This window comes from Bombyx mandarina, chromosome 08 (genome assembly GCF_030267445.1).
Source record: "Bombyx mandarina strain Sakado chromosome 08, ASM3026744v2".
NCBI lineage: Eukaryota > Metazoa > Arthropoda > Insecta > Lepidoptera > Bombycidae > Bombyx > Bombyx mandarina.
Genome location: NC_143215.1, coordinates 5,691,138 through 5,702,884, shown reverse-complemented (window position 1 = coordinate 5,702,884; position 11,747 = coordinate 5,691,138). Strand labels below are relative to the sequence as shown.

The 11,747-nt window shown below is 36.8% G+C and overlaps 1 protein-coding gene across 1 annotated transcript; it reads left to right on the top strand.

Annotated features, from left to right (window-relative positions):
- Positions 1 to 577: 577 nt before the first annotated feature.
- Positions 578 to 7,301, top strand: Amy (alpha-amylase). The gene is made up of 9 exons (XM_089729049.1): positions 578 to 803; positions 2,002 to 2,173; positions 3,233 to 3,384; positions 4,108 to 4,288; positions 4,421 to 4,536; positions 4,847 to 5,354; positions 5,613 to 5,813; positions 6,294 to 6,455; positions 7,194 to 7,301. Exons 2-9 carry the CDS (start codon positions 2,003 to 2,005, stop codon positions 7,203 to 7,205), a joined length of 1,503 nt encoding a protein of 500 aa, XP_089585175.1. The 5' UTR covers positions 578 to 803; position 2,002; the 3' UTR covers positions 7,206 to 7,301.
- The last annotated feature ends 4,446 nt before the right edge of the window (positions 7,302 to 11,747 follow it).

Here is an 11,747-nt window from a genome sequence, read left to right as displayed (position 1 = left end):
TTAGTATTAAAAAATCTCACAGATGGCGCTGTATTAAATAGTATGTATATTTCTGTCTCATTCTTTGCTGGCTTCATCCTACACATTTTTGTATTTGTGTCTCTTACCTGTCGTTTTTGCCGTTGCATCCGGTTTGAAATCACAACAATTCTAAAGAAGTTTTCACTTCAAAAATAATGAAATAATTATTGCGTAGACTAGAAAATAGTAAAAAATAAATCTTATTAATCAGATAAGGTGGAGAATGCTCATAAGTTAAATTGAAACTTGCGTATTTTGGGCAGATCTCATGGGCAGATGAGCTCACAGACTTTTTTTAATAATCACAGCATAGATACATAACTATTTTTATACGGTACATTGGGACGAGCACGAAGAAATGTGAATAGTAAAATTAAAAATAACAAATTTAATAAAATCAAATTAGTAGGATTATTTATAAGCAAGAAGTCAACATTCCAAAGTTGTGAAAAGCCATTTTTTTTTAAAAAACAGTTCCTTCAAATAACCGCTTTCAAAACACAAATGATTTCACGAATGAATCATTTGGCCGAAATAATGTGTTTTAGGTGTGAAAATTTGATTTTTATCGTACAAAATCATCTTGGATACGGAGCGCCGAATATTTATCAATGTTTTTTTGAACTTTTATCGAACGATTATGTTCATTATGTCGATAAATTTCGTGTATCGCAACACAGACTGAGATTTTATCTTCAAGTATATATAACTTGGGTACGGGAGGCTGTTATCAGATTTATTTAATTATATCACACGACAGGAGGTCCAGTATATTAGATAAGGTGAGCAATTTAAATTATAAATATTATTTAATTCCATGGACTAAACTCTCATATAGTTATAGAGAAAATGTGCGCACATAAAAATCAATAAATTATCATGTATCGGATTTGGAATCGCAATTTATTCATAGTTGCAGCTAGTTTTATAAATTTCACTTATTAGCCGAAAAGCGCTTTTAAGTTGTAAGTGTGAAACTGTGTGACTTAAGACTAATTTCATCAAGTACACTAAATGCGCTCACTCACTTTCGCATTCTCAATGAACACAAATAAATATACGCATTGGATAAATAACTTCTTCTTTATAAGGGGATTAAAATTGAATAAAAATTGATATTAAAATGAAGAAGTATTTGCATCTGTGTATACTATGTATGAGTAATAATTTTTAAAATGACGGATTATTTTCATAAGACCAGAACATTCAGGGCTTCGGCTAAACATCTCGTTTATATTATAATACAAATATTTTTCTCTTGATTTGGGACATGCTTACAGGCTGAAGAATTAGTTCTCAGGTTTTATGAAAAGAATTATATTACTCATGCTAGTATGCTTAGTAATAGGTATAGTTATATTGATTGCTTAAAGTTATATTATTGAAAAAAAGTGTATATTATACGAAGGAAATTATAAAAAAATAATTATAACTAAGCTACTGAGACTAGTTCTAGATTAGGCACTTTATTCATGCGCTATTTTTTGTATGGAAATGGTAGTGCAAGGTAGAGGGGGAAGAGGTCGACCGAAGAAAACATGGATGGAGTGTGTGAATGACGATATGAGAGAGAGAGAGAGAGGAGTGAGTTTTGAGATGACAGCTGATAGAAGAGAATGGAAGAGAAAAATTAGCTGTACCGACCCCACCTAGTGGGATAAGGTAGAGAAAAAGAAGAAGCACAAGTACATATATTCATACTACTAAACCTTTCATCCACTTCTTGCCGGCCACCGTGCGGAGGTCATCGCACCATCTAGCCAGGGGGCGTCCCACGTTACGTCTTCCGCTGCGTGGTCTCCACTCGAGGACCCGTCTGCTCCAGCGATCGTCAGTCCTACGGCATATATGGCCAGCCCACTGCCACAGAGGAGAGCAGCAGACCGGGCTCAGTGGTTGGGAGAGGCCTATGTCCAGCAGTGGACGACTGTGGGCTGTTGATGATGATGATGAAACCTTTCAAAACTTTCCCTTTGTTAGGATGTTTCGGTACATCCTTCTGCTTTCGGCCGTGACTCTGGCGTTGGCCTATAAAAACCCTCACTATGCATCGGGTCGCACCACCATGGTACATCTCTTCGAATGGAAATGGGATGACATCGCTGCTGAATGCGAAAGATTCCTTGGACCCCGAGGATTTGGTGGTATTCAGGTAAGCAATGACAAAGACTATGAATTCATAAATTCAAAATTTAAAAACCGTGCACGTCACATTAAATCTAAATAAAAAAATGATGACGTTCTTATTATTCGTCTTATCATTCATCAATATCGTTTCTGTAATTATCATAATAATGCATCCGCCGTATAGTTCTGACTCCTGACCTTGCACCTTCAAATTTCTACCCATTTCGGTCTCTTTAGAATTCTTTAGGCAGTGTAAGGTTAACATTACGAGATGACTGCCAAAACCAATTGTCGAGGTATTTTGATAAGAGGCCCCAAAATTTCTATAGCAATCGGATCATGTCTCTACCTAAAAGATGATAAAAAGCTATCGAACAAAATGGTACCTACATACTTTAGTTAAATGTAAATAAACTATATTAAAAAATGTTGTGAATTTTGAAATGCGAAGAAACTTTTCCCCAACCTATTAAAAAGGCACACTTACAAGCCAGATGATTTAAATCAGTTATTGGATCCCGTAAGCATCATAAAGTATAATCCATTATCCAAATGTCTTTGTGGGACTCTTTAATAAGCTCTTTTTTTGAAACGGCTCTCCTACCGTTTGAGTCATTAAGCACTAGTTCGCTGCGGAAACAAAACCATGATACTAATTAATGTCGGCTCATAGCCTATCTTATCACCAGTACGTTCAAGTTCTAGTTATAATATGGATATATGAGTATATCGTAGCTGAGGAATGTCGTCATAAAGATCGAAACCTTCTCTTCAATATTCCCTTCTAAGACAGTTATAGATAGTTTTGGTGGTAGGACCTCTTGTGAGTCCGCGCGGGTAGGTACCACCGCCCTGCCTATTTCTGCCGTGAAGCAGTAATGCGTTTTGGTTTGAAGTGTGGGGCAGCCGTTGTAACTATACTTCAGATCTTAGAACTTATATCTCAAGGTGGGTGGCACATTTACTTTTTAGATGTCCATGGGCTCCAGTAACTACTTAACACCAGGTCGGCTGTGAGCTCGTCCACCCACCTAAGCAATAAAAAGAAAGTTCATTCAATATTTTTTGATCTTCATTTTCATAGGTTTCGCCACCAAACGAAAATTTGGTAATCTGGTCCCGCAACCGTCCTTGGTGGGAACGCTATCAACCAATCTCCTACCGTCTAGTAACAAGATCTGGAAATGAAAATCAATTTTCGAATATGGTGCGTCGCTGCAACAATGTTGGCGTCAGGTTTGTTGCATTACGACTTTGGTTCAAAATTTTGTAATTAGTAATTGATAGAATTTATAAGACACCGTAGAGATGGCCTAAAATACAAATCATAGATATAAAAAATATAATAGCCAGCTCATCAATTAAAGTTTTTTTTTGCTAGATAGATCAATGTGGTCACAGACTATCTGCTCCCAAAATATTACCGAAAGCTATAGATATAAAAAAGAATTAATAGCTTACAATACTACTTACTTACATTTGGTATTATGGTATGTTTGCGTTGCATACATTTTTCTTGATTTTCCAATTAACAATGCACATCTATTGTATATTTAGGGTTGGTTACTATTAGTGGCCGTATATAATTAATCTAATATGCATGGACTACTCTGGTGGGTTGGTATAAAGGTGTGTGGGATTGAGCCAGGTACCAATTGTTTTTAGGCAGTGAAAAGTAGTCGTACGTCCTGTCCAGGGTGGTAATGCTTTAAAAAAATACGTTAAATATGCCAATAAAGAAACTTAATTGTAGTTTTTTTAATTTTGGTTTTAGTTTTTTGTAACTTTAAAAGATATTAACGAAAGCGAATAAAATTGTGTATTAAGTGATAGGGTACTACTCATATCTTATCGTAAACCTTAAACGAGTGTTCTTAAAGTTAGGTTTTAAAGTACTCATGGAAAAACGAATGTTACGGAAAGTTCGGCTTCCACTTTTAATTACGCTTTGACTTTCAGGATTTATGTGGACGCCATCATCAACCACATGACTGGAACTTGGAATGAGAATGTTGGTACAGGTGGTAGCACAGCCGATTTCGGAAACTGGCACTATCCTGCTGTTCCTTACGGCAGAAATGACTTCAACTGGCCTCATTGTGTCATATCTGGCAACGACTACAACTGCTGCCCTGACAGAGTACGAGCATCTTATGTTATTTTTGTAGTGATGTTTGGGAAAACGCTCAATTTATGTAGCTTTACGGGAACTGAGTTTTATGGGAATCAAAATTAAATAATCCTAAATTAATTTGATTTGATTTGATTTTAGGTGCGCAACTGTGAATTGTCTGGTCTGAAAGACTTGAACCAGGGCTCTGATTATGTTAGACAGCAGATTCTAAATTATATGAACCGTCTTATTGACATGGGTGTTGCTGGTTTCAGGTATGATAGTGACTTTTTTTTATTGATTAGTTGGGTGGATGAGCTCGCAGCCCACCTGGTGCTAAGTGGTTACTGGAGCCCATAGACATCTACAACTTAAATGCGCCACCCACTTTGAGATATAAGTTCTAAGATCTCAGTATAGTTACAACGGCTGCCTTACCCTTCAGACCGTAACGCATTACTGCTTCACGGCAGAAATAGGTAAGGCGGCCGTGCGGACTCACAATAGATCCTACCACCAGTTGTTAGTTTGTTATAATTTACCTTCCCCAACTTTACTGGTTTAAATAAATTATGGTTTCTCCAGAATTGATGCTGCAAAGCACATGTGGCCTCACGATTTGCGAGTGATCTACGATCGTCTCCGCAATTTAAATACTGCTCACGGTTTCCCATCCGGTGCTCGTCCCTACATCTACCAAGAAGTCATCGACCTCGGTGGTGAAGCTATCAGTCGCAACGAATACACTCCACTTGCTGCCGTTACTGAGTTCAGATTTGGACTGGAACTCAGTCAAGCTTTCCAAAGAAGAAACCAGCTTAGATGGTTGGTTAACTGGGGTCCACAGTGGGGCCTTCTCGCTTCTGGAGACGCTTTGACTTTCATTGACAACCACGACAACCAGAGAGGTCATGGCGCTGGTGGAAACATTTTGACATACAAGCAATCCCGACAATACAAGGGCGCTATCGCTTTCATGTTGGCACATCCTTATGGCTACCCTCAATTGATGAGTAGTTTCGCCTTCACGGATACCGAAGCTGGACCTCCAATGAACAGCAGGGGTGATATCACCTCTCCTACTATCAACGCTGTACGTATTGACATGACATTACATTAAAAGTCATATGTTAGTGCATTTTTCATTAATATTAAGTAATCAAGTCTATTTCACATTTCAAAGGTTAATTTACATTTATTCAACGGATAATTGTGCTATCGTTCGATTAGATAAAGTTAAGATTGCTTTGTATCCACCAAGAAAAAAATCAATTTTATCGCGTTATCGATCTAGTGTTTAGTGACCAACTATTTTACAACGGGTTATTTGGTATTTTTTTATCCGAAACAGGATAATACTTGCGGCAATGGTTGGATATGCGAGCACCGTTGGCGTCAGATCCACAACATGGTTGTCTTCAGGAACACCGCTGGTAACGGTGCCCTTACCAACTGGTGGGACAACGGCAGCAACCAGATTGCTTTCTGCCGCGGCAACCAGGCCTTCATTGCTTTCAACAACGATGCATGGGACATGGACCAGACTCTTCAGGTTTTTATTTTATTTTTATTAAGTAAATGGGTGATATCGTAGGTGATATCGGTTTGGTAGATATATTAAGTATGACGAGAATTGATCAAATCATTTTGATTTTAAGCTCTTTGACACAGATAAGACAGTTGAACTTGTTTTTTAATAGTGCATGGTATCAATAGTTATAAATATTTTATGAACATATATGAATAGAAGGGTTATTTTGATAATATCCTGAAAAGCACCCTACGCTTTTTTTTACAGTAAAATCATTTTTTCTTACACTTTTTTTAATTCAAATTGATTGCAATTTATTTTCTATTTTTTAGTTAGATTTTCGATAAAAGCGTATTATTTTTGTTTTTTTTTAAAGCTATTATTTATTGTAAAAAAAAATGTTTTGCATTCATCATTCGCTTTAGAAGGAATCACCTAAAAATTAAACCTCATAGGTTATATTACGTACCGGTAAAGCATAACTCAATGTCTCCGTTTCAGACTTGTCTCCCCGCCGGAACATACTGCGATATTATTTCCGGCGCCAGGTCTGGTAACCGCTGCACTGGAAAATCTATTGTAGTAGGCAGCGATGGTCGCGCTCGTATCATCCACCGCAGCAACGAGTATGACATGATGGTTGCTATCCATAGGGGTGCTGACGTAAGTATTTTTTATTGATTTAAATCTTCTTCTTTGTTCTAAGTAAATGTAAAAGTAATCATAAGTATAGTTGTTGCAAAGTACGACTGCCCGCCGCCCTTCGTTGTGTGAGTGGCCAATCTGTATACGCGTCAATATAGGCTATATGTAGCTAATGTAGCTACTGACTGCCCACATACCCGATCTTGTAGCCCTAATGGTAAACATCGATGTCGCCCTAAACACGTCATCCCGATCCATTAACGGTGCTTTTAGGTACTACAAGGACCGGTCAGCGTCCTGGTGAAACGCGTCGCTTGCGAGGATGGGCTTGACGAGTGAATTAACCCATAGACACAGATGGTAGGACCTCTTGGGAGTCCGCGCGTGTAGGTACCACCGCCCTGCCTATTTCTGCCGTGAAGCAGTAATGCGTTTCGGTTTGAAGGGTAGGGCAGTCGTTGTAACTATACTGAGATTAAACTCAGTGGATTTTTTTTTAATTTTTTCTTAGATGGATGGACGAGCTCACAGCCCACCTGATGTTAAGTGGTTACTGGAGCCCATAGACATCTACAACGTAAATGCGCCACCCAGCTTGAGATATAAGTTCTAAGGTCTCAAGTATAGTTACAATAGGTGTTAAGTGCTTACAAGTATAGTTGTCTGTGTGCAGAATATTTAATGCTCAAAGCAATTGAATAGATTTTTTTTAAGCATTAAATATTTTATTTATTAATTATTTCTTATTTTTTACAGTCGAGATTGTAAAACGGGAACCATACTGGCAAATATTTTGAAGACTGGAAATCTGAAAATTGTAAATATGAATAATTGTGAAATACATTTATGTCTTTCTTAAAATAATGTTTTAATTTTTATGATTAAGCGATTTTCTTCTTATCAAGAAGATTGCTTTCTAAGATTATAAATAATAAGATTTAATAAGTACATATAAATATTTAAATTTTTTTTTAGAAAATATTAAAATTTAATAAAAGTCTATGGGCTCCGGTAACCACTTCGAACCAGGTGGGCCGTGAGCTCGTCCACACATTAAAGAAATAAAAAAATCTTTTAAAAGTTTTAGTTAGGTTTCTGAGGAAATTTAAATTCTTTTTTTGGTAAGCGAGTGTTCATATAGTATTTGTATAGCACATATGAACGTTGACGTCACTACACAATGTATTGTAACTCTCCTACATGAAATTAAAACACTTACAACTTCATATCTGGATATATTTCAATATTATTACAAATCGATTTATTAAAGAAATATAATACTTTATCAACTTATTTGCCGATGATATCATCACAATATTGCGTACCAGATTTTATGATAACCACAACAACAAACAGAATTCATTGCTTACGATTGGAAACCGGGCTAATGGAACATTTTAAAGGTTAAAGATGACTAAGGCATCTGAGTAATGGAAAGAAGAGTTTTTAAGTTTTATACAAACGTACTGCTACCGTCATTTACTGTTAGTTGGTCGTATTGTAAGTCCGCACATGTAGATAATACCATCCTGCATTTTTCCTGAATGCATTCATGCACCGGTTTAAGCCAGTTTAAAAACCGGACTGCATGACTACTTCGCCTCATCTTTTAAGGTAGATCAGCTGTTTTTAAATACATCTCCGACTTTGACCTTAAGTCTCAACACCAAGTGGACCGTAGGCCGCAATATCCACAGTAAAAAAAAAACAAATAGAAAAGCTGATAAATTTTAATTTTAACTGTATTGGGTCGAGTGCTTCATTTGAGTTCTCATATTGTAATTCCCAATATCAATATAAGAATATAGGATACATTATTATGACTTCGAAAATCCAAATTAGACAAAAAAAATGTTACTGTGAAACCTATTAGTCATTATAGCGTTTGATGAATCAATTGAAGATAACAAACAAAGTTATCTGCTTGTTTAATTAAAGCCAAGCTGTTCTTCTATTAACGGTACCTGTCGGTGAAGCACGGTGATGGTCGGGCTCTGTTTTCAAAGATTATAAAAAGGTGTTAGCTGTACGGTATGAGACTCGATACCAAAATTGTTTTTAGAGTAAGTATATCACAAAATTTCACAAAATCAGTTCTTAAGTTTCTATAAAAAAAATATCCAAACTCTATCTAGCGCCAATAATCTCATTGTAAAATGGCTTTGGCATATGAATAGATGAACCCCGCTGTATTCATTAAAAGTATATTCAAACATCGCTTTACTCACATTCTCCTTACCGTAAATAATATAGCAAAATGGAGGCCCTGAATCTAAAACAACTATCGGCACTTATTTCCACGATATTCATATATCATTCAAATCATTATCATTCAAATGTGCACGATTCATATATCGTGCACGTTTGAATGATAATTTAGCTCCATATGCACACTCTATGATTAGAACATCAAACAATGCTGTGACCAAAAATGTTTAAGAATCCAACAGTAAAGGTTATGCAAGCTGTCTCACTTTTGTCAGTTAAAATAAATGGGCTATTTTGGGAAAAAATTCGCAGAAGCCTTTGCTAGGTTTTCTTTTTACATGCAAATGAACGTCTGCCTGAAATGACTAGATAAGGCTTAAGTTCAACGGTAAAGTTCAACGAATCCGAGACTAGTAGGATGTATGATCGCTGCTGTCAGGATAGTTGCTATTCTTTCATTTTGTGACTATACTTGAGACCTTAGAACTTTATATCTCAAGGTGGGTTTCGCATTTACGTTGTAGATGTCTATGGGCTCCAATAACAACTTAACACCAGGTGGACTGTGACATCTTCCACCCATCCAAGCAATAAAAAAAAAAGTGTGTGTGTCCGCTCCGACGCACGACTGGAGTTTACTGGATATAAAAAATTAAACGAAACAATACGAGAAATAGTTCTATATTACGACAACACGATACACAACAGATTATTAACAAATTAACGAGACACAAAACAAACGACTAACAAATATATGAAAATACAATAATGAGAGAAACGCGCGATCAGTACGAGGCTTTGTGGCGGACTGCTGGCGCAGCAGCCCGGCGTCACCTGCGATAACGCGGCCGCGCGTTGGCTCCTGATTGGCGCGCGCACGCATCACGCAATCAGGAGCCAATCAGGCGCATAACGCATTTCGTGTGACATGCTAGGCGCATAACGCATTTCGTGTGACATGCTAGTACGATTTTGGTCCCCATAATTTTCATACCCCGGGCCTATATATGTAAATCGATTCTAAAGGAGTAAACTCCAAAAAAAACTGTTTGTAAAATTATTTTGTAATTAAAATGGCTTTTTATTGCTATACATTTGTTGGGCAACCGATGAGTTACTCATGGACAGTCCATCTAGTGTTAAATAGTTACTTAGACATAGATAGACAACAAAGAAGGCCACCTCCAGATATTAAGTTGGATGTCTAAATATCATTGTGATACGACTCTCGTACACTTCAAATCAGACCAATCTAATAGATTGTGAGTTGTAAAGTACTAACTTTGTAGTAGAAATAGGTAGTGTGGATGTAAATTTTGAACGTAAACAGCAACTGAGAATTTGAAGTAGATTGTTGTGAAGTTGTAGAGAGTTGTGTTGAGAAGTGGTAGAAGTAGCTAGGTATGGCCAATGTCGTGTACTCCTAATCCCTGTCGAAACATTAAAGGCACACATAATACCTCTGTAGTAGCTAATCTATTTTTGAATAAAACGATATCTGTAATGCGCTCTTTTTAGCTTTATGTACAATATTTTGTGCTATCCAGTGCATTTAATAAAATACAAAGAAAGACGATTAGCACACTAATATATTAATAAAAAAAAACTAAAAGCATGTATTACAATGTACGGCAGTCTATACTAAACGATACTAGGAAATTCACCGCAATTAGGACTTTAGACATATAAATGACTGCAACGAATGCTGTCTGTAAAATATTTCACAAATCAGTCAGATTTGAATAGAATTTTCGTGTCTTACAAATAAAATATTAGGGTTACAACTCTGCAAGATAAAAAAAATCGTATTAAAAGTTATTAGGTACGTATTTTCTTTGGTTTTAGTAGATAGATTTGAGACTAGTTTCATTATCGGGTTTATTATTTTCACTTCTGATGTTTCGAATATTGATGAGTTTTAGTGTTCACGTGTAGCTCTTTCAATAGTACTCGTTAAGATTGATCTAAAGAGCCTGAATTCAACGAATTCAATGAAATCATTTATTTTCAATGTGGATGTCACTGACTTTTCTTTTTGAAAGTTAAAATAAATGTTACCATTGAACCAAGAAGAGCCACTGTCCTAACAAAGACCGTCGAAACAAACTCAAAAGGCATATTTATTTATCATGCTTTTATTTCTTTGATTTTTTATAATATTATAATTTTACTAACTTTAAGACAAACCGACTGCCTTGAGGATTCGCATACGTTATATCCGACCTTGGTCATGGGGCAACGCAAAGCAGTAATCGCCCGAAAAATGTCTAGTCGGATCCCCCGGATCCACTCTCGGTGCTTTTAAGCTCTTCAAGCGCCAGTCAACGTCCTCGTTGAAGTCGTCGATTACGACGAAAAGCTCGACGAGCGAACTAACCCAGAGATACAGCCCACTGAGTTTCCCGAAGGATCTTCTTAGTGGTTCTTGATTCCGATCCGGTGGTCTATTCTGCGAAACACTGTTCTTGTAGGTCTAATTGCAATTTCTCTGAGGTTGAGCCCGTGATCTCGCCCACCCGTGCGCACGTAGCTGGAATAGCCACTTAAGTTACTAACAAATAGGTAGGGACGGAAAAAAAACAACGACTTTATGTTTCTTGTTTATGTTTATATAACAAATATTTATACAATTTTAAAATGATCGGTTGGAGCGTCTGGGTCTACGGAGGGACTTTGCTTCTCTCTGTATTTTGTACCGTATGTTTAATGGTCGAGTGCTTTGAGGAATTGTTTGAAATGAATCCATCATCTCGTTTTTACGATCGCACCGCCCGCCACTGGAGTAGAATTCATCCATACTACCTGGAGCCACTGCGTTCATCATCATGGGCGACGGTAACCACTCACCATCAGGTGGGCTGTATCCTCGTCTGACAACAAGGGCAATAAAAAAAAGAAGATATTTTATTACCTACTCAATAATTGCGGAGAGCCCAAATTAATTTGATAATCTGTTAAACTTTTAGCCCTTTAGAAATCGATCCTCAAAGGTTCTAAAACGCATCTCTGGATTGGTATTAAAAATAATGAGTTTTAAACTACATACAAATTGTAAGGTAAATTTTTAGAACACAAAGTTCTGTAACGTATCCCATAGTTGTC

What these genes read in the sequence shown, in the direction of transcription:
- Amy (XM_089729049.1), top strand. Translation starts at nt 2,003, where the DNA reads ATGTTTCGGTACATCCTTCTGCTTTCGGCCGTGACTCTGGCGTTGGCC. An exon ending in GAGGATTTGGTGGTATTCAG is followed by an intron (nt 2,174 to 3,232) that starts GTAAGCAATGAC and finishes TCATTTTCATAG; the next exon opens with GTTTCGCCACCAAACGAAAA. An exon ending in CCTCTCCTACTATCAACGCT is followed by an intron (nt 5,355 to 5,612) that starts GTACGTATTGAC and finishes TATCCGAAACAG; the next exon opens with GATAATACTTGCGGCAATGG.